Source organism: Tyto alba, unplaced genomic scaffold (genome assembly GCF_018691265.1).
Source record: "Tyto alba isolate M040663 unplaced genomic scaffold, T.alba_DEE_v4.0 Super-Scaffold_11, whole genome shotgun sequence".
Classification (NCBI taxonomy): domain Eukaryota; kingdom Metazoa; phylum Chordata; class Aves; order Strigiformes; family Tytonidae; genus Tyto; species Tyto alba.
Genome location: NW_024881273.1, coordinates 2,134,995 through 2,158,028, shown reverse-complemented (window position 1 = coordinate 2,158,028; position 23,034 = coordinate 2,134,995). Strand labels below are relative to the sequence as shown.

General features: G+C 41.3%; 2 protein-coding genes and 1 non-coding gene across 5 annotated transcripts in view; all 3 read right to left on the bottom strand.

The window, feature by feature from the left end:
• Window positions 1-17,024, bottom strand: part of RC3H2 (ring finger and CCCH-type domains 2) — a 31,023-nt gene extending 13,999 nt beyond the window's left edge. For 2 of the 3 annotated variants that reach the window (XM_042786477.1, XM_042786479.1), the window contains exons 1-11: window positions 16,879-17,024; window positions 8,239-8,535; window positions 6,683-6,800; window positions 6,037-6,270; window positions 4,925-5,100; window positions 3,450-3,650; window positions 2,912-3,044; window positions 2,546-2,664; window positions 2,054-2,166; window positions 1,114-1,422; window positions 140-354 (exon numbers count right to left, since the gene is read on the bottom strand). In XM_042786477.1, the coding sequence (XP_042642411.1) occupies window positions 140-354; window positions 1,114-1,422; window positions 2,054-2,166; window positions 2,546-2,664; window positions 2,912-3,044; window positions 3,450-3,650; window positions 4,925-5,100; window positions 6,037-6,270; window positions 6,683-6,800; window positions 8,239-8,469 (1,849 nt within the window). In that variant the 5' untranslated portion in view covers window positions 8,470-8,535; window positions 16,879-17,024. Of the gene's footprint in view, window positions 1-139; window positions 355-1,113; window positions 1,423-2,053; window positions 2,167-2,545; window positions 2,665-2,911; window positions 3,045-3,449; window positions 3,651-4,924; window positions 5,101-6,036; window positions 6,271-6,682; window positions 6,801-8,238; window positions 8,536-9,271; window positions 9,336-16,878 lie in introns of those variants that run through there. The other variant, XM_032982298.2, reaches the window with a different exon arrangement.
• Window positions 3,134-3,245, bottom strand: LOC116959115. The gene has a single exon (XR_004405654.1). It is a non-coding gene; the product is annotated as a small nucleolar RNA SNORD90 (small nucleolar RNA).
• A 677-nt stretch (window positions 17,025-17,701) lies between the features above and the next one.
• On the bottom strand, window positions 17,702-22,191 carry ZBTB6 (zinc finger and BTB domain containing 6). The gene is made up of 2 exons (XM_042786976.1): window positions 22,124-22,191; window positions 17,702-21,964 (listed from the first exon to the last, which is right to left on the bottom strand). Exon 2 carries the CDS (start codon window positions 21,952-21,954, stop codon window positions 20,671-20,673), a length of 1,284 nt encoding a protein of 427 aa, XP_042642910.1. The 5' UTR covers window positions 21,955-21,964; window positions 22,124-22,191; the 3' UTR covers window positions 17,702-20,670.
• Window positions 22,192-23,034: the final 843 nt, after the last annotated feature.

Here is a 23,034-nt window from a genome sequence, read left to right as displayed (position 1 = left end):
CATCAAGCGAAGGTTCAGCTGATATTTTAAAAACAAACAAATAAATCTACAAAATGGAGATAAAAGTTATTTCTTAGCATTCAGGCCTATCTAGAGAAAAGCTCAGAGCTATTTTTGATTCAATGCTCATCTCACTCACCTGTCTGTGGGTACTGTGGAACTTCATACGACAGCTGAGCCCTGGGATCTTGGAAATATTGAACGTTATCAGAATGTGGAGGGTAGACAGGTACTCTGGGGACAAATGGGCTGGATTTTGGAGGCACAGAATTAACTTCTGTTCCAATATTAGGAGGACCAGCTGAGGTAGCTGCTGCCTGGCTTACAGGAGTCTTGGGTGGAGAACCAATTTTACTGAAAAGGATTACCAAGAAAACATTAAACAGATCTTTACTTATTTCAGTTAGTCATCTCTGTGTACACTCCCATGTACTGTGGAAAGTTGGGCCACGTTGCTTCCTCTGAAATTTTGTTTTCATGCCACAAACTCATACTATTATTACATCTTAGACTTTCTCCTAAGAGAACTCAAACACTAACAGGAATATTTTGGTATGTACCTAAAAGCTTACATACCACTTTTAAGCGTATTGTGGTAAACTCAAAGGCTGGCCTTGAAAAGTTGTTTAGAGGCTCAGTGCCTTCTGGAGAAGCATCTGGAAAGTTTTAAGAGAAAACCTCAAAACTAGAATGTTTCCAAGATCATTCAGGGAGTATGCACTATGTGCACACTTCTTGGTTTCACAAATTGTCAAATTTTAAGTGCAAGTTTTTTGGTTTATTTGTATGTAATAATCCACTAGCAAGTAAGATGACAGGCTGAGAACAACAGAATAAAACATAAAGGGAGAGATTTACAATTAAATCTATATTGCATGGGAGTATTCAACAGCTAAAACAACCGATGCTGGTTCTGACAACCTGAATCCACAGGCTTTGTATAACAACATCTGCACTGCAGTACAACATCTTGTACAACTCTGCAGCCAGTGAGCACCAGCAACAACCAAGCCAGGACCAGATTTCAGGATCTATTGCTTGCCATCCACAAACTGCATGATAATCTATAAGCAAAATGTTGTGCTTAGTTATCTTTATGGAAAAGTCACCTACTTTTCAGGTAGTGATTCTGTAGGGGATCCAGAAACATTCTGGCCATTGGCTCCAGTCTTCCCTCCCTTCTTGGTGTTCTCCAAAGCTCTCAAGGAGGTGTCCGCACAGCGAGGGATCAACTGGGGAACACCACTTTCTAGATTAGCTATTCCATTAGTACTTGGCACCATCTTTCCTGATGCTTCAGGGCTTCCTATGACAGAAATCACGTTTCCTGTTGTGGTTGAGACGGTGCTATTTACGCCAACTTTATTTAGAAGGGGGAATGTTCTCACTGTTGCACTGATTTTTTTGTTCCTCAAGCGATATCTATAAACAAATATACACAAAAGACATAGGCAATTATAAAAATGCTTACTGTGAAGTTTAATGTATTTGTAAAGCTAGCAAAAGAAAGGGATTGGGAAGAACAGGATATCCAAAAATTACAAGACTTCAAAAACTGGGGCCTATTTTCAACAATCTGCAGATAGAACATCAATATCTTTCTTGTAACCCAAGATCATCTCTCCCCTTAGAGGATCCATTTCTGCAGTTTTTTGAAAACGGATTTAGGTGAAAACATATTCAAACCCAGAGATGTTACATACTGTTCAAATAACTCGTTTTATTCCTTAATCAACTAAAATATAATTAACATTCTCTCTCTTGTAGATGATACAACCAATCCCTGACAGACACTGAGCCTAGACTCAGTTTCAGGAAAGGAAATTTTACTTCATATGGGGTAAAATAAAAAAATTGAATTAGGTTGCATATATTGATTTTTCTGTACCTTCAATTTCATGTAAAGTGTTGTCACTTCAAGAGATTTACAAATCTTTCCAAATGAATAAACATATAGAAGAAACTGTGCCCAAAATTCTATGGAGATTGCTTGGAATTGAAGAGGGGGAAAAAAAAAAAAAAAAAAAAAGAAAAATAAGTCTCCCACACTTACTTTTCAAGCTCTTCCTGAGAATGAGCAAATGTACAGTTTGTTCCTCTTGGACATCCCCCTTGCTGTCGAAGGTCTCGGCACATACTTGTTTTGTATTTGCTATTTGGTTGTGGCTTTGGAAAAAAAAAAAAAATCCACACAAGACATTTCTCTGACAATCTAACAGACATTTCCATTAAAATAGGCTTAAAAACACACAAAACACATCCATGAAAGGTTTTTACATTTTGCACTTTTAATCAAAAAAATAAGGAAATTTCTTGTTGATGGGCTAAGTATGATGCGATTGTATGAATCTTACTACAGCAAGCTCTGCTGCATTCCATATTCAGAAATGTTAAGTTCTCAAAACCTGAATGCAGTAAATAACAGTATCATCAATTATTCCACAGAAAACACCATCAATATTTCAAATCAATAGTAATTTTTCAAAGTTGCATCTTTCAGTAAATGTACATTAAGACATTTAATGCAACAATCAAATATAGTTACCTGGGGAGTTTCATGGCCTTTTCTACTATAATTCTGAATGAAATCCACCAGTCCATGTACCACAGTCTTTACAGCAACCATTGCATTTTCCAGCTGCTCCCATGTTGGAGATGCTGCATCTAAAATTATTAAAAGCAGGCTTGTCATTCTGTCAATAATTCCAGTAGCATCATAAATAAGAGGCAACTCCCTTAGTACTTCAAAACACCAAGCACTAGGACAGAACTCAGAGCCCTGAAGAAGAGTTTATGATGCACTATGTCAATTAATGGGAATTTTGAAACTAGGAATGGGGTTATCTTAATAATTTACTTTGCTAGATACAAAAAATTATCAAGAAATGTTTAGAAAGCTTCATGTGCATACCTGGATTGGGATCTATGTTTGCCAGGAGCTCTAAATGAGGCCTCAGCCTGTTTAAGTTTGCAGGATCCCCTGTGCGCTGCAAGACAATTGTCAATTCTTGTACACTCTTTGCAAAAGATTCTGGAGATTGGAGCTGAAAAAAAGTAAGTGTTAGTGTTCTACATCTTACAACTGTGAACTACTGATCTTAAAAATATTTTCATTACACCAGTTCCTTAAAGCAGTACGTAGTGTCTTCAGATGGCATACAGAGAGTATCAGTGGAGAGAAATTTTATTTCTCAGCTCAGAATCTGCCCTATGAAGCTTCATCATAAGACACAAAAAAGGGAATTAAGTCTTAAACTACTGAAAAACCAAAGTATCTTCATATGAAGAATACACTACTGTGGCGAAAAAACCCTTCATACTAGCTTTAATTAATATTTGATATGACTAAAGACAAAAAGTTAACTCAAGTAGTTCTTGGATCTTTATTATAACATGCAATAGCCAAATCTAATCCTACAAAGATACTAAAAATCACTCCTTTAACAAACCTTGTCAATAATGGATTGCATGTGTGATTTATGTGCCAAGTCACCATAAAGAAGGGAGGACCACTGTTCTGGTGATATTCGAAGTCCTGCTTCCATGGCAATGTGAACAATTTGGGCATCATGTTCTCTCCGCAAAGCCTCGTAACTCCGAAACTCTTCTTTAAGTTGCATCAGAGAAGAATCTTCATCCCTTTTAGTGACCTAGTAAACAGTAATAGTTAAATACTCCTCCTTTAACAAAAAAAGCCCCTCCAAGTCCATCAGAAAAAGACAGTTACATAGCACAAATCACAAAGTATCACTTTTGTATATTTAGCATGTATTTAGTTTTATTCCAGGTATTCATACACTTAGCTAGCAACACACAGGCAGAAACACCAGCTCTCCAAGTTTTTACAGGACCACAGGTGCAAAACTATATCAACTCACCACTTCCAACTAGGAAAATAATCAGATTTGCTTAAGTCATAGGATATAGTTAGATATTTAGCAGTTCTACTAGTAGTTTTTGCTACTTGGTATTAAAGGATGACTTAAAAAACCAGGAAAGTCTCTAGAAGTGACTTAATAAAAAGGAAAATTAATATAGTGACACTTAGAAGAAAAGTGTATTTAGCTGAGAGTCCACTATAAATGCTAAGCACAGCTCTTAGGTCACAGAAGATATTAGTCATAAAGGAGAGCAACAGGTCTCATTATTTTAATGTTTATTTTAGTGATGTGGTGATAATCATGTTTTTAAGTGTGATTCAAAAAGAAAAATGACCCATGGAATTAACTTTTCATTCTTCTCCAGATATAAAGAGTTGGAAATACTCATTTTAAACCACCCACCCCTATATATAAAAAATAAAGCACCTCTTCAGTGTAAGGCGGCTAGATATAGACAAAAGAAAAAGGAGAGTGACCAGGGTGTGGGAACAGTCTGAGAGTGCTCTCTGTGCATGGTGTCTCTCTCCCGTGCCTGCTGTTGGGCCTAGGGAAGTTCCCAAGACTACAGTATTCCAAAAGTTTTTCTTAGAATTGTGGGATTGGATTCTAACTTTGAAAGCATCTAGGCAAGCCCAGCATGTCTGGCCATAGCCAACTCTTATGAGTCCAAAGTCAGAAGTGATTACATTAAAATATTTCACTTCCTCCTGAAGCAGGCTAGGAGTGCCTACAGAGTCAGTTTTCATGCCTCTTTCAGGAGACATAATTTCTAGATGATGGGCAACAGTTAATAATGAGGGCGGTAATTTTGGAATCTCTTCTGGCTAATTCCACATGTGACCATTTGTTCCTTTTGCAGGGAATTTTATATATCAAACAACTACTTTATGACAGTTCTAGATAAAATCTTACAGTCTAAACTGTTTAAATGTGTAGAAAATGAATTTTCATAACATTTTACAGGAGAAAGATACTAATCCTAGGTCAGGTTCTCTGGAGCTGAACTAGTTCACAGTAATGAACTTCAAATATTGGTATTTTACCTTAAAGCATGATGCTCTATACAGTAGCTGCACAACATGACCAATGCTCGTTTTAGAGGCCTGAGGAAATCTTGGTTCTAGCCTTTGCACAACAAAAAGTACCAGAACTTTTCTTGAGAGTGCAGAGCCATCTTCCAGTGCCAGTAATACAAGTTTCAGTGCCTCCTCTTGCATAGCTTTAACACACAAAAAAGATAGGAAGTGAAATATATTGCTAGAAAATAGCAAGGCTATCATGTATTAACATGGTAAGTAGGAGCATGTGAATGATCTTGAACATAATTCCTTACTACTTTTTATTTCACTGATCATAAGAAAAAAGCTTTGTAAACATTAAGAAATTTGCTAGTTTAGATGAAGTATTTAGAAGCGCAGCGAACTCAAGGAACTAAGACTAATTTTCAGTAAGAAACACATCAGTAGTGCAGTATTTGTTTTTTTCTCCACTGTGCAGTCTTGCAGCCTTTGTCATTTTGGACATCTCATCGATGCTACACGATGAAACTGTATAAAACAAAGATGGGAACAATACAGGAATCTTATCATCAGTTATTGGAATCAAAACAGAACTACTTCCAGTGTAAACAGAATTTCATTCTCATTTCTTTGCTTGCTTCAGCAGCATTCTTAACTAAGAATCTGCTGTTTCTATCAAAGATATAAACATGATCACCATAAATTTAAAAATTAAAGTATGGTCCAACTAATGTTAGGCTGACTGTATTTACAGCTAAAGTATGTACGAGACAGCAGTTGCAGTCTCCTATCCCATTCTAATCAGAGGCAGCAGTGCAACCAGCCTGTGTTACAGTTCCACAGCATTACAAACTGTGCAAAAAACGTGCTTATTTACTCTTCTTTGCCAGGATTTTTTAAATACTTCCTCACCATCTCAAAGGACAGTTAATAAGGGGAAAAAAACACCCAAAAACTTTTAAATCAGCAGATTTTACTAACTTGTCTCTCATTTTCCTTCTCCTTCCTTTCTGACAAAAAGTTGAAAACCAGAAGTAATTTCATCTTCAGCTGAATAGAAGAAGTTTCCAAAGAATTTTCTGTTAAGAAAAGGTGCAGCTAAATATATTCTGTCGCAGATTCTACAGGTACCTTACCTGGTCCTAGAAACTGGCATCCTCGTGCCCTGACAGCAGCCCAAAGATTGGCAGAAAGCTGCTGAGGATTTTGGTGCTGCAAGATCAGTTCTGTAACAGTTCTCTCTCCCAGCGATCGAGCTGCCCTCATAGCTCTAACGCGGCCCTCTTCCTCCACCAGCTGACAATTCACCAGTGTCACAAGCTTCCTTTGCATTGGACGGCTCAGTGCACTCTGATTCAAGCTTGCAACACCTTCAAAGAAAGAGAGAAAAGGAAAAAAATATTGCTTCTAATTGGACAAATTTATCTGAATAAGGCAAACAAAAATGTTTAGTAATGTGTGTCTTTAGACAACTATTTAAAATTGGTTTCGACAATGAATTACACAGAGTCGTAAATTGAGATCAAACCCATCCTTTGAGGAAAGTTCAGCCTTAGTACAAAGTTAGCCCCAAGGTAATAGGGTTAAATAAAAAAAGTACTTTGTAAATTTAAAGTAAAAATAAAAGTCATGTGTCACAGATGTGAATAAGCTTTCAAAGACATAAGGGAAATTTTATTACAAAAATGAGAGGATTATCCCACTGACATCTAAACTTAGTGCTGAAAGCAATGCTGCTAAAAGTAAGATACATCAAAATTCCGCTGTTCAGTAGAGACTTACCTTTTCCTCCACTTAATGGCTTTAAGTAGAGTGCCAAATCCTCAACACATTTCTTTGCTACTTCATAATGTTTGTTCTCTCCTACATTACTCAACTTTACTGTCTGATGATCAGGTACCTAAAAAAAATGCAAGGGGGGGAGAGAGAAGAGAATAATTATATATACCTGGCTGACCTATCTGATATGCCTATGATGGTACCAACATCACTACTATTAATTACATAACACTGCAGATGTACACTGCTTTTTAGAGAAATGAAAGATGGGACCCATCCAAGGTTTGCAGAATGTAATAAGGAATAACAAGAAGGACTCAAGATGAGGATCAGGGTGAAGGAAGATCATTTTTGTTAGTACTTAACACATTAAGAATAAAAGTAGGATAGAAAACAATAACCAAGATCTAATGAGAAGGTACTTTAGAGATAAATTAAGAACACAAGATTTGAGAGGATGATGAGTGTACAAGATCAGCATGATTTACTACAGAAAGACAATGTAAGTTAAGACAAAATTAAATAGCAAGAAAGTAACAAGAAAAAAATCACAAGCAAAGTTTAACAATAAGCTTAAGTTGGGCATGCTGAAATCTTCAAAGAGAAGGACTAGCAAACTTAACTTGGTGGAAAAAATTCTACGAGTAACGAGGTCAGACAATGAAAACAGAAGGAGTATTAGTCACAATACATTAAACTGCTTTAAAGACATTGCAAGAAGTCAGGAGACCAGGAAAATGAATGTTGTAAGATCAAGGCAGTGATTTGAGACAAACAGAAACAAAAAAAAAAAAAAAATGAGAGGAACATGGGAACTTGAGAAACAAAACCACTTGGGCATAGATAGTGTTATTACCAATAGCTGTGTCAAAGCATGTGATAAGGCATTAAAAAGCAAAGTGAAAAGCATCTTTTTACTGCATCACCCAGATGTTATAGTGAGAGTAATGTGAAAAAGCATATGAATCCAGTATAAGGTGAACAGACTTGTTTAGTTTCCATAAAGCACAGTACTGATTATATAATCGCTGTTTTGCCACTGCTGTGAGACAGCACAGGAACATTTCTGGCCTGATTAGGCAGTTTGTGAAAATGCAACTGAAAAGCCATCATCATGCATATTCTAAAAAAAATTATGCACACACTTCTGAAACTTGGTTAAACAGCTAGCTATTTTCAACCATGTGACATGCAGAAACAAGACTCCTTGCAAGAGTACGATTAACAAGTGGAATCTGCAGGTTCACTTTTCTAGTGACAATTGTGACAGATAATTACCTATTTCCTAATGGGTATTCTTCTCCAGTCACAGTTCAAGAGCCTTTTTAAAACAGAATTTAGCTTAAAACTAGAACAGGCTTTCATTTTAGAAGAGGATGGTCCTGAAAATGGTGTGGTTGCTTTTAGAGTATGTACAGACCTCTAAATTTTAAAAAGTTTTTAAGTCTTACCAATTTTTTTAGACTAAAACAAGGGAAAAAGATCAGCACACATATTGCAACTGGCATGTACATGGTAATAACATGAAGTGGCAAAACAAAAATCTGCTTAAATCATACCTGGGCTCCAACTAATTGGAGGAGTGCAAAGTTTACAGGAAGCACATCGATGTCTGTATTGATGGCAGTCTGGTCGAAAGGACATGCCTTGCGATGAAGCTTGTTCAGGCAGGTCTTACAGACAGTGTGAGAGCAACCTAAGCTGATGGGTTTGTGCACATTCTCATCAAACTCGTTGTAGCAGATTGGGCAGGACAGAAATTCTGTCCACTGAGCTGCCTGCACAGGCATTGTGGAAGCTGGACACTTGTTTAGCAGGCTAGCAGACCATTATTTCACTGTACTATGTTTTGGCAGCTGTAAGTGAATAACAGAGTATTTAAAACATGTTTTCTAGAATTATGTTTAATTTAAAAAACCCCAACATTTCAATATTTTACAGAATAAAACCAAATCCTTATGTTGAAGTACTCAAAAACCCCAACTTTAATAACTGTACCCAAAAAGGCTCAAGAATTAAATTAACGCAGACTACCGTAAATTGAAGTCTAACCTATTCACAATAAATGGCATTAAAGTTCTTCTCACAGGATTAAATACACCTTTAGTATAGGAAGAGGAAGACACACATTGGCACAGAAAACGTAAAGGCAGGAATCACAGTAATCATCTCACACTATCTCATCTAACCTCAAGTTTTCAAAACCCTGAGAGCACTCCCTGGTTGTAGAATGGGCCTGAGGTGGGGAGAAGACACTTTCTTTTTTTCCCCCAGGGTGGAGTTAAAATGTTATTTTCATTTGAGGCGAAGTAGGACAGTGCCATCCTTCTGCAGCTCTTATTCAGACTTAATCAGTCACAACTAAACACAGATATGCTTTTTTTTTTTTAAAAAAAAAAAAAGGACACATTTTATGGAAAAGGCAAATCAATTAACAAAAGTTAAGAATCAGAAGAAAATAGTAAAAGAATGAGAGATTAGTTTTTAGTTCTATGATTCTCTGGTGTTACTTCCTCCTTTTCGCCCAAAAACCCACTGGAGCACTCAAGGGCAGAGATTGCTGTACTCAAATTTTCCTTTTCACATCTCTACCTTAAACAACAATGGAGCTCCACTTCCATGAACATACAGCAAGAAAATCTTGGATGTGTTGAAAATCCAGGTACCTGGGACAAAACATACTATAAGGCAAGCAATAACTTCCATTGGCTTGCTATTAAGTCTTTTCTCTTGAAACAGCTCACTGTGCAGTAGCACCATGCAAACTGCACATAAGTGTCTTCCACAGAAAATATGGATTTATAGAAATTGTTCTGAAAGACATCCCACCTTATATAACTCATGCTCTTGAAAAAGATAACAGGCCAAAGGAGTCCACTGAAACCGTTTACATTCAAGCTTTGGTCAGGGAGATTTAAATTCACAGCTTCACCCAAGAGCTGGACAGCCCCACCCTTCCCTGCAATGTGCAATGATGTTGACTTTCTGTGCAACCTAGAGACCAGTTAGTTCACTTCAAGGCCATGAACAAGCTTCTTTTAGCAGCTTGTTAGAAATGCAAGTACACAAATGTTTTAATTACATGTTGAACATGCTGGGTTTTTTCTCTGATGGTGGAAAAAAGGTAATTGTTTTGAGAAAGCTGAGATCTCCCCTCTGCAATTGAATTCAGTAACTCTTTACTGCGATTCCATTGTTGGCTGTGCTACAGCTTAATTAATGCTAAAGTATTGGACCATTGAAATAATTACTAGAACACCAAATAGACTCTATCTGTGGATGTATTTTATGTTAATTATGACCATCTGTTTAGAAATTCTATTTAGTACTATGAACATTCAGTGCCCTTTAAGTAACAGGATACTTGTACAAGATGTCCTTATCTCAGTGAGCTTTTCAATATTATGCAGCGATTTTTCCCCCAAACGAATTCCTATAGTAAGTGTAAAGCACAACAAACTGAAAGTTGAACCTCTCCCTTCACCACCAAACTGCTGAGGTAACACTTTCAACGTAAGCCAGAATATTCACATGCATTGCATGAAATAGATTTTCATCCAACTTCTAGGAAAGCACAACCAAAGCTCTTGCAGGGATGAAAAAAACTGCAGTCCTCTTTAATCTGCTATTACTACATATGTCTTTTAACTAAGGAAATTCAAAGGCAAAACAAATAATAGCAAAACCAAACAATGAGCCAACAAACCTAGAAAGGTTTTTCATTTCTCTATGAGGAACCCAACCATTTCCTTGAACACATCTACTTCAGCTTCCCTACCAAAACAGCTGGTCAAGAGATGCATGGAACTGTAGTGCAAAGCCTCACAGTAAACGCTGCCCTTAAAGCTCTTTGCCAGCACCACCAGAAGCACCAAGAGACCAACACCACTGCTGATGTACAATATTGAAGTTTTTTCACCTGTCTGACTGCATGACCCAGACAACAGCACAAACTAGACAACTCTGGGAAGCGTGCTGCTCTCATGACTCACACAGGGAAAAGGTTAAGAAAAGGCTAGTACACACACAGCTCAATTGCTAGTATGTTGTTGGTCACTAACAATCTCCTAATAAACAGTTTCCATTTCCACACTGCTCAATTATCTCTAATGCAGGAACCTCTGCTCTGAGACAGTACCCACATTCAATCTCCACAGATACTTCAGAGACTTGCAAGAAACAGCCACCTTTCTATTTATAAGCTTTTAAAATATACTTGCTTGTTTTCCTGACCAGCATAGAAATGAACACAACAGAAGCTTAAAAAGTGTGCACCACCGATTCTTAAAGATCTATCTCTGGGTATTTAATCATCATAAAAGACAGATTCTACTAAGCATGTGTTGACCTTCAGATTTCTTGACAGGAAAAAATCTAATTAAATCAGCAAACAGCTGGGGAAAGCTCTCAACTCCTAAAACTTCAAGCAGCCATACGCAGATGAAGTCTCCATACTCTATTAAGCATGCCAACTATCCTGCCTTTCTTGCACTCCAGTGTGTTAAGAAAACAATCTCACATCTCCTAATTATCCTGTCAACTTCTACAAAAAGCATAAGCCAAATATTTAATAGATTCTTGCTCCTTGTCAGAAACAATGTATTTCAGCGATGTCCTCTTGAAGAACAAATTGCTTCAGTGCTCTAAACTGAGGAAAACACAAGGAGGAGAGAATAATAAAGAAGGTAAAGTAGAAATCATTTTGGTTTTGCTTTTAACAGGCAGTGTACTCAGAACAATTGCCCTTGGTCTATCTCTTCATTCTGGCAGACATGCTATCTCTACATATACACAGGGCTTCTCTTCCCCATCAAAGTAGAAGCATCCCTCAAAAAAAATCCCAAAGAAATGGCTGATATAGAAACTGGCCAAACATACAAGGCAAACAGTTGGAAAAGACATGGTAGTTTTTACTGAAAAGATCTTTACATAGTAGAGTTACAAGAATTTTTATAGTATTACTATTAGAAGTAATACTTCAGATGACAAACTGAAAAGTGCACAAGACTAAATTCAGAAATTACATAATAAACTATTACAGTTGAGTAATTTTCTGTTTCTAACACAGTAACATTTCCCCACTGCTGTAATGGCTGCAATGGAGGGGAGTAACAATGATAAATGACTGATTTTCTCATGATAATTTTAGACCAGAACTTTTGACGAAATTGGAAGTTGAAGTGGGAGGGGAGAAAGGTGAAGCCCCAAAATCTTCCTCAAACAGCTGTACCATTTACAAATGATGGAAGTTGTAAGATTTAGGTGTTCTTATATTACATTAACTTTTAACTACCTAATCCCATGGCACCCTTCACAGCTAATCCAAGTCATCATACTTATTCAACAACCTTTGGACAGGATAAATATAATTTAATCTTGATTTCCTAAAGAAACCAGGCTTAGTTGATCATGCTGTTCTATTAGTCTATTCTTCTCTCACGTGAACCTCAGGACCCCCAGACCATTTTTGAGCAAACCTGACACAGATGCATCATGTCTGAAATGCATACACATTTCATGAACATTGGTATCTGGAAAAATTTCCAAATTCATACACTTCTCAGGAAAGACTACAGCACCACACTCAGCAGTTATCTGTCTGCTTTTCTGATCTATCAGCATATATGCACCAGCCAGCCAGAACCCAGCCATAAAACATCACATTTTGTTCAGATATATTAAAGGGCTATTTGGAAGGTAAGGACATGACACAAATCTGCAGGAAGTCCAACAAACCCTAAAAGACAGAGGGCTTGATCAATGAAGAGCAATGCCAAACATTTGGTGGTTGGCCTCCCACATTCAGTATCAGCACTCCTTAAGCAAGGCAAGGAGAGCCCGGCAGGACACTGAGCCAGCACACAGAGCTCAACTAGCCTGGACTAGCTAATTAGAAATGCTGATGACAATGCTTTATCTTAAAGTCTACCTTTCTCCAGGGCTTAGAAGCCTAACACCAGAAGGAGATGTTGACTTCTCCACACCAAAAGTTAATGACCTCAGGAGTTCAACAACCTTACACAAAAATAGAGGAAGGGATTTCTTCAGTTAGTGGTGCTGGTGTTGCCTTACATTTAATTCAGTGACTAGATTTCTCATCTGCACTAAGATACAAATTCAATTACTTTTAAATACTTTTAACCCATGTTTTCATCTTACAAAGGAGCATCCAAACACACACATTTAGAGATGGGGCAATGTCAGTCCCTCCCCTCGAAGCTATTCCTCACACATAAAAGGACTGAATAATCATTCAAGGCAACTGCAGCCTCATCATCAACTGCCCGAGCTTGGATTTTGGCTCATTTTTAAAGATCATTTGTTTATTTTTACTAATCGGTCACTAGATCAAATCTAGGTATAGCTCTTTCAGCAAGGAACAAGAAAATTCAGTGTCTCCTCCCCAGCTACATGCCCCAGTTCCTAGGTAGCATGGTGAGCAGGGGTTTCAACCTACGAAAACTTCCATCTCTTCAAAGGGAAACAGATTCAGCACGAGGTAGGGAGCGATCCCCTTCAAAGCTGCACATTGCCTGGACTCAGAGCTTGTACCAAAAGGCAAGATATGCAAGCTTCATCCCTTTTCAAAGGAAGGGCTGAAGGCTTGAACTCAGGTCCCCCCTAGCCTAGGCAAACGCCAAGGAAAAAAAAAGAGAAGCAGCAGTATCACGAGCAGCCGTGTCGCCAAACAGAAGCGACAGCCTTGCAGCTCCACGCTAGGTCTGCTCTGCCCAGGCCTACTCGATCAGGTCCCCTTGTGGGACGCAGCAAAGGAAAGTCTAATAAGCAGAGCTTGTATGAGAACGCGACACGGAATAATTCTGCCAGTGCTGAACAAAGGGAAGTCTTCTCTACAGATGAAGGAAAACCTTGAAAAACTTGTGAAATCATATGGCATTTTCACAAATTAAAATGGTCCCATTACAAACTTACTGTGGATTTAAGCCTAAATCTTAGAATTCAATAGACTTTTAATCGCTAAATTAAAGAGTTCTTGATATTAACTTGCTCTTAATGTTGACTGCAGAGATCATGGTATTTTCATTTCTTTTTTTTTTAAGTGATCTCCATTAAAATTTTCCACTTATGCAGATTAATCATTTGCTTGCACTACAAGGAGGTAGCTTTTCCAAGCCTACCTTCCTTCCTGAATTACAGAGTTCTGAAAGCATCCTGAGTGGGTCAAAAACTTAGTGTCCATATAATCAAATTATCAGTATTAAATTGTTCTCTGAAAGGGCCAGAATATTTTATTCCTTTTTCTTCAACAGCCATCATCTATAGATCTTAAAAAACTAGCTTAATTAAGGGCTTAGGAAAGGGCCATCCTCATAATAGCTTTGCATCATTCAGCTATGACGGCTTGAAATTAAAATAAATCCTCTTTACAGAGCGTACTTGCTTATTTCTACATTCCATAATATCTGTCACATGTAAATCTCTTTATATCACGTGCAAATTCTATATATACAGCACAGTCTTTAATGACCATTAAAGCTAGTATTTCGATGCATTTTTTTTAACTGAACATTAATGCTACTGGGAGCATCTACAGCCCAATTTAAATCTCAGAAAAGTTATCAGGAGAAATCTTGGTGATATACTAGAATATATATATGTCTATCCAAACTACATTTTGCCAAAACACCTACAGGATGCTTCACTTGCTATCTTCAAAAAACAAAGCTTAGATCCCCTCTGCCTCCTTAAAACGTGGCTGAAGAAAATTCCCTATGAACAGTGGTACAATTCACTAGTACAAATTTAAGTCCGTGGTTGCTCAGGGACTGCCAAATTTCAATCAATTCAGAGGTAAATCCCCCCTCCCCCATCAACACTAGAGTCAGTGTATCCTCAACAGTTCACACCTGCTCTTTCCTGTTCAAGTGTTGCTAGCAGAAATCCTGTTACTAGACTTTAAAAGTTTCCCATATACTTATGTAGTGCTACTGTGGGTTGTTTGTTTTTTTTTTTGGGGGGGGGGGGGGGGGTGTTTTTGCTCGTTTTTTTTTTTGTTTGTTGTTGTTGCTGTTTGTTCGTTTGTGTGGTTTTTGGTTTTGTTTTTTTTTTTTTTTTTTTTTATTTTGTGTTTCATAGGTGTCACTGAAAGCAGAGTTTGTCCTTGCCACAAGTCCGATATGAATTCAGCTCCTGCGACAGTATTGACTTTTCAGGACTAACTAAAGGGCAAATAAACAAAAAATTTTCTTTGCCACCAAAATCAGAGAAAGGGAATCCATTTCTAGGCAGATCTATTTTGACACAGTTACTTCAAGAAAAGATACACTGAAGAATTCCTTACTCTTCATTAATATTTTCAGAGAATAAGAACTCTCATGTACAGCTTAGTTCCCCATGCTTTTTCTTAACACGACCTCCATGTTTAAACCACACATTTTATAAAAGAGAAATTCCATATTCTAACATTTTTCAAATAATTTTAATGAAATACTAACTCCATTCTGAGACACAGGCAAGAAAACAGATGTTTCCATAGGAGTCGGAAAGCCTTTTTAAAGTTTGTACAAAATAGCTTAATATGTCCACGGATGTAGATTTTTTTTCCTTTCATTAGGACTGTCCAGTCAGTAAGGAGACACCACTTCTGTTCATCCCAGTAAGAGGTAGACAAAAATCTTACCAAACAAGATGTAATGTACACCTAACAAAACAAATGCTACTAGCTATTACCTTCTATCTATTGTCAATCAACAAAGCCTTAAATAAGAAATCAATACTCAAGACCGGGACTTTGAGATATCTCAAGCACTAACACTAAAATTGTCAGAATTTATTATTTTTGAGAGAAATGGCCATGACCTCAAACCAGACAGGTACATGAGTTAGTAAGCAACCTTTTCTTGTGGAAAGCTTTGCTTACATTGCAAAACAAGAAAATGTTCATTAAAAAGGCATGCAGGTCTCGGGAAAGTGATTAATTTCAAAAATTAAGAATTCAGTGTTTTCTGGAATAATACTAGGAACACAAACTTCAATTTCGAGAATTTCCACTGATGTTTAACACAGACCAAAGGTCAAGTAACAGTATTTTGATTCAGAAGACTTACAATTGTACTTGTTGATTCTCATTTAAAATTAGGTATTTTCTACCACAGTTACAAATTTATGCCCTTGTATTCTGAAGAGCTGCTTTTATTTTTGCTTCAACATTACGATACAGCTATAATGGGCGTGAAAGAATGATCACAAGAGTAGGTACAGAAATTAAAATTAAACCCAAACAAAATCCTAAATTCACACTTCAAGTGACACACACCTACATCAGAAACCTTCCTGGTTGTCAGTCTAAAATTTGTCATCGTCTTCCTCTATAATATTAAGATACATGCCATTCCACTTTGACAGTAACTGAATACTCGTCACTCTCCCATCCACACCGCTGCCCTTTCCTAGGCTTTGTGCTGACTCCTACGCTTAACTTAAAACCCTCAGCGCAACTCAAGCATCCGCAGAACCAAGACATGCTTCTCCTGCTTGGTTGTTTTGTTGGTTCTTTTTTTTTTTTGTTTAAGACACTTTAAGCGTCACACACTGGGTGCAGTTCTAGGGCCTATTTTCCACCATGACTCTTCTCCACCATCACCCTAAAGCCCAGCTCCACAGGAGCGGGAATACTCCCGATTATTCTGCAATTCTCTGCCGTGCTGGAGGCCGCCACACAACAGGCTGCTCGGTGCCGCGGCCTCCCGGAAGGGGCTGCCACCGAGGCAACCGGGAGCCTCAAACGCCTGAACGGCGGCCGCTGCCGAGGCGGAGAAGGCGGAGCGGCCCCGGCGGGTCTCCCCGCGGCCTCGCCCCGCTCCGCCGAGGCCGCTGTCAGCAGCCGCCGGCCCCGCCGCCCACCCGGCCCCGGCTCCCGCCGGCATTTCGGAGCCGCCACCAAATGGCTGCCCCGCGTTCCCCCGGGCTGGCCCGGCGGCCTAGCGGCGGCGGGGGGGGGGGGGGAGAAAGGAAAGGCCGGCAGCCCCCCCGCCTCCGTCCTCCCCGCTCCCTTCCCTCGTGGCGCAGCCGGGACCCGGCGGGGCGCGGGGGGGGGGGGTGGGGGTGCTGACAGGCCGCGCTGCCCAAGGCGAGGCCCGGCCCCGGATTCCGCAGCGCCGGGAAGGGAGGGGGGGGGGGGGGGGGGGGAGGGCGGGTCACCGCGTCCCCTCCTCGTCCCCGCCCCGGCCCGCTCCTACCTGCGAGGCGCGGGCGGCGGGGCCGGGAGCAGGCGGGGGCCGCGGCCTCTCAGACGCCATGGGGCGGGCGGCGCGGCGCGGCGCGGCGGAGGCAGCGGCGGGGGCCTCGGCGGCGCCTCCTCATCGCGCTGACAGCCGGGAGCGCCGCCCCGCCCCCGTCTCGCGAGAGCCGCAACGGCCGCGCCGCGCCCGCCGCCGCCCCGCACGTGACCACACCCCCACACCCCCCCACCCTCCGGGAGCGACCATAGAGACGGCGGCCGCCGCCACCCGCGCACCCGCGCCCCCTGGCGGCGCGCCTAGCCTCGGTGGCGCCTCAGAGGCTCCTCGAGCGCGCTTAGCGTCCATCGTTCCCTTTCGTTTTAAAATTTTAATGGATAACTTCATTACGACCGGCGCTCAGAAGGAGCGGAGAGCGTCCCTGGCGCACGGCGCTGGCCCCGCTCCTCCCCGAGGAGGCGAGGCCGCCCCGCCGAAGCCGCGGCGGCCGTCTCAGTGGCGGGGCTTTACCACACGCCATCCCAGAGAAAAGCCCGGGAGCGGCACCTCACGTCTGTGGTCACTCACAAGGATCAAAACAGTTTTCTCAACCAAGGCCGAGGCGGTGTAGAGTTACGATTTCTGAGGAGAAAGCATTCGTCTGGCAAGCGGGTCAGACAGACCCTTCTGAAGGACCGAAGAAACGCGTTCCTAAATGACTGCTACTGGAACACTGTATTTGGTTTACAACATCATAGCAAGTCAAAATACTAAATACTAAGGTATGCACAGAATTATTTAACTGTGATTAGAAAGAAAGCATATGTATTTGTGAAACAATATCTTGTTTGCATTTAATTTATTGTGTTGACAGGATGAGTGGTTACATGTATGCAAAGGGGAGAGGAAACACTTTTAATGTGAACATGTGCACAAAATCAGTTTTTGTTCACAAAGCTTACCAAGACACTCTAGCCACTGAAGAGAACATGCTGTTGGCCCATCACACAACACAACTCCCTCTCGTGTTTACATGCAATACAAGAGCAAACCAAAATAACTTGCAATCCTGCACCCACAGAAGATGCACTTCAAAAGATCAGCCTCCCATTCCCTCTTGACACGCAGGGAAATACCCCAGCATACACCTATAAAAAACAATCGAACAAAAACCAAGGAACGATCTTTTGAAGTGTTACCAATGATAATCATACACCTGCTAAAAATGCCTATCAACTGAACAAATTTAAGCACAGTTGAACCAAATCTGTCCCATAAATACACAATACATTTATTTACTGAACTACAGTAATAGCAGCCCAATGTAAAAAGGATAGGGGTAGGGAAGTAAACTTTTTCCTTGTTTTATGACCTCTTCCAACGATGAAAGAATTTATTTTAAGTAAGTCTGTAGACACAAATGAAAAAGCTACACACAAACCTGTACGTATACCCAAGTTAACATCTGTACATAGAGTCAGGGCAAGTGCAGGTATTAGCATGCTTTTGAAAACAAGACAATTTTTATGCAATTGGGAACCAAAAATTAATGGTATTCTGTGAAAACCAAGCAAACAATACTTATCACAAAGTCAAAAAGGCTGCAAATAGTGACAGACTACTGAATGCAAACAGAAGACTGTGCTATAAAATGCAATTTTTTTGCAAAATGTCAGGTGGCTGCACCACAAATGACTCCCAAACCTTTTAACTACAGTAATTGCTGTGACAATTACTATAAAAATCACCAAAATAAAGCAAATGATCAACTAAAATTGCAAATGAAATAACAGCAGAGATGGTGAAAGGTTGGGCCTTATCCTTAAAGTACTGTATAAACCAGGTGACTTTAACTCCCAGTTACATGAGCTACTTACTCCGGGGGTGTCATTCCTGTCATTATTCACAGGGACACCCTGGTATGCAGGCTTGGCATGCACGCCTTTCCAGAGATCCAATATAATGCAGCCCTTCACAAGTCAACTGTCTATGTAAAGTCAGACATTTCTGTGAATTTTTGGAGGAATGCAGTGCTAGTGGTGTGCTCAGCTTCAGAACACACGACTTGCCTATTTTGACTACAGGGTTTTTGAGGGAGACATGTGCTGGCTACCACAAGGCCGAGTGTGAACTGGGACCTGCAAATATTGCTGCAATCAACTAATACGTACTTTCAGTGTTGTTAATATCAGATGAAGAGCTTAAAAAAACACTCATGAAACAAGTTTTTATAAACTCTCCAACTGAAATTTCTAAGAAATGAAGACAGTAATAAGGCTGGCACAGCAGACCATGCCTGTTACAGATAATAGTAAGAAACGGCACGGTAGATATTGTACACACCTAACCCCTCACGTAGGTGATAAATAAAACCCCAAGCAATGGCTGGTGCACTCACAGACACATGGAAGGAACATATGTGAAACCCGTTAACTGACATTAAAAACTATTGTCTTGTATTTTAAAGCCAGCCAGGTTATGGAGCACATGGGCTAGACTTCTGGACTCGGAGCAAGAACTTCATAGCAGCACTTCTGAAACTTGAAAGAAATTGTATCCTGGTGATACAGACAAGATTAAGAACTACTGCTTTTTGCTAATGGAAGAGAATCTAATGTAAGTAACATTATCTCATATTAACAACTGATTTGACTCTTTATTCATATAACATTAAGTGGAAAAGACATATACCAGTCAAAGACGGGTACGGGATAAAGATTCTGCGTTACAGGGCTTCCGATGGTTGTGATGAAACTGAAATGACCTTTGACAATGCACAAACACTCCTATCCAAACACACGTATTTACTGTTTTACTGTATCACAGAATTAGAGTATGAGACCTCTATGTTTAAGCCACTCCTAATAAGACAGAAAGGATTGGTTTTCAAATTAACGTAGAAACTGCTATTATGTAACAGCACACGGCTTAATTTTTCACATTATTGTACGTATCTAAAATTTGTAAAAAATTAAGGCAAATGTTACAACTCAACAAACAGGACTAACTTAATCAGAATTAGTGAAATACAGGTGCAAAACATTGGTATGACAGAAAAAAATGATCGGAGGAAAGAAGTTTAGAAGAATTCAGAACTCGTTCATAAAACTGAAAGCAAGTCCTTCTAATGAGACTATTCAGTTTAAAATGAACTGCAAGACAATACTGTTTGTTTCTATCTCTTTTACCAATTCTCTATTTGCAAGAGGCAATTTGAAAGCTTCCTTGATTATTTTTTGTTTGTTGTGTGTTCTTTCTTAAACATCACAGACTTGAGTATGAAAACATGCCTTCTTTCTGTTGAAAGATCTAGCAAAGTTTGGGCACGTAAGGAGATGGTTTCACCGTAAGTGGTACATGAACTGTGTGGGAATGACTGGCTCACTGAATAAATACAAACATCCCTTCCCTTAGCCGTTATAGATCAGGAACGTCATGGCTCAGGCTTCAGCTTATTGCAGTATCAGTAACAGTTTGAAAATCGGCAGTGTCTGTCCTTCAAACAGGGGAGTGTAAAAGGTAATCGGAGGGGCAGGGGGGGACAATCAGAATGCGTCCAGAATAATAGAAGAGAAGCATGAAATAATTGCCGGTGTTTTGCAGTTTACTTTCAACTAGTAAACACCTTTTCTGTTCTTACAGCAATAGCAACATTAACGCAGCAGGCAAGTTTGCTGCTCGAGGCCTGTCTCTGATCACCAGCCGCGTACTTGTGCTTCTCTCCATTACATGGGGATCTGTATCTAGAATTTCGTCTAGAATTTCACTAGCCAGGAGCTTTCTGTGGAGCCTGGCTCCACATCCACCCACCTGTTAATCATAGTCTATTTTAACTTTTGTAATAGCGTTCAGGTTTGTTTTGTCACTGCTATTCCTGCCATGAACAGAAGTTAAATGCTTTTTAAGAGCAGATTTGTGTTTAAAGTCCATGTCGCAGCAGTGACACTTGTAGGGCCTGTCACCGCTGTGTATGTTCAGGTGATCCTGAAGCGTACTTTTGGCAGTGAAGGTCTTCAAGCACACCATGCACTGGAAGGGGCGGATACCCATGTGCCCCCGAATGTGTCTGTTGAGATTCTTTTTTTGCGTAAATGTTTTGCCACACTGCAAACACAAGAAGAGTTTGTGCATTTTTAGATGTCTAAGGTAGTTCTCCAGATGTAGAAATCCCCTCGGACACTTGGGACACTGGTGCCGCCATGAATTGCCAGAATCATCCAGGTTCTGAAACCCATTCACCAGACTAGAAGTTCCTTCTGGATTGTCACTGACAAAAGTCTGAAAGTGGTTTCCTGACATTTCTGTGTTTCTGCTTTCAACTGTAGAATTTATCAAGGAGTGCTGGGTTTCTGGAAAGTATAAATTTGTTTTAGAGGAAGTGCAAGGCTGAGGATAATGGTCATTTTCTACATTCGCCACACTCATAGAATCCATTCTGAAGATACAGATTTCGTCATCCTTATATCCGATTTCAACTGTTGATATTTCTGGGGTTTTTGTGTCCTTTCTTTCCAAGATCAAGCTCTGCACTGCAGGCCGCGAGGTGTCCCCGTTCTCCTGTTTCACAGGGTATTCTACATTCACTGGGCTGTCTTCCGAGATCTCAATGATCTCACAATCTTTATCTAAAACCTCATCCCCGTTTCTCAGTTTGGCGTCTGAGGAATGACACCTCTCCGCAGCCTGATTACTGTTCTCCATGGAAGCGTCGATTTCCAAGTATTTCGACAAAGCTTCCGTACACTTCTCCACAATGTGAACCATCTGGAGATAACTCGCGGCGGTGAGGTACTTCAGCAGCTCCTTCTTTTTGACTTCCAGAGCCCCCGTGTAACAAGACAGCAGCAGCTTTCTGCCCACCTCGGCGCTCTGCAGGATGGTGATCCGCACCTGCCTGGACTGATTGAGCAGGAACTGATCCCTCATGAAGGTGGAGCAGGCGGCGAAGATCACCTTGTGCCCCTGGAACTCCGTGTCGTTGATGTAAATGGAGACGTCGCAGAAGAGGTTCTGCTGCCGCAGGAGGTTCATCTTCTGCAGCACGGCATCCCCTTGCTGCTCGAACTGGAAGTGCAGCACCTCCGAGTCCGCCGCCATGGCGCCGTTCCTGCGGGGGAAGGCACCGGCACGGCCGGGGAGAGTCACGCCGAGCTCCGGCCACCCCCGCCGGCAGGACCCAGCCGCGGCCTCACACCCCCCCACCCCCAAGCCCCCCCGGAGAGGGCTGACGGAGCCCCCCACACCCCTCCTTCCCGGTCCCACTCACCGGCCACGGCCCGGCCGGTCCCTGCAGCCGGTGCGTGCTCCGCCGCCGGTACCGCAGCGCCCCGGAAGCGCTTCTCCTCCCCCCCCCGCCCCTTCCGGCTGCGGCTCCAGCACATTTCCCCCCCCCCCCATTTCCCATTTCCCCCTTCCCCCCCGCACCCCTGGGTGCGCCGTTACCGCGGCGGGAAATGAGAAGCGGCGGGAGACAGAGTTAGCAGCACGTTTATTAGAAGACTCGGCACTGCTACAGCGGCTGCCGCCGGGGGACACCGCACCGCACCGGCAACGGGGCGCGCCTCGCCAAACGGCCGGTAGAGGTAGCAACGTATCGGCCCGGGCCGGCCCCCCCCCCCCAAACCCCCCACCCCCCCGTAAGGCATCTCGGAGAGCGGCTGCCCGGGGGGGGCTCGGCCTCGCCCCGCCGGGACACGCAGCTGGGTGCTCCGCGGCCCTCGGCCCCTGAGCGGGGAGGAACCACCCGCAGCCACCGACCCGCCTGCTTTGGTAATTATAGTACGTAGTGTAAGACTTTTGCCCAGTCACTGAAGAGGTAGCTAATGCTCAGTCCGTCGATTATTACAATCCCAAAGGAAAAACGTCCATTCTGCCTTCTCAACCCTTACCAAGTCAGGAGGGCCGGCTCTTTCCCCCTCCTCTGTTTTAAAAAAAAAAAAATCGAGACTTAACGTGACTTTAGAATACTCTCAACGGTTTGTTTGTATCACATTTTGATTCTCCTTCCTCGCCTTTACTCCTCCCAATGACTCCAGAACTGAAATCAGCCCCACACAATTTAAGTTATTTAAACAAAAGTTCAGCGGTAGCTATCTTAAGTTTTGCCAGAAATCTAGGGGAGAAAAAGACTGACACTTCAATTTTATCAGTTACTAACTTGAAAAACATGTCTTCTAA

Bases quoted from the DNA above. Each gene is read 5' to 3' on its own strand.
- ZBTB6 (XM_042786976.1), bottom strand. From the start codon at position 21,954: ATGGCGGCGGACTCGGAGGTGCTGCACTTCCAGTTCGAGCAGCAAGGG.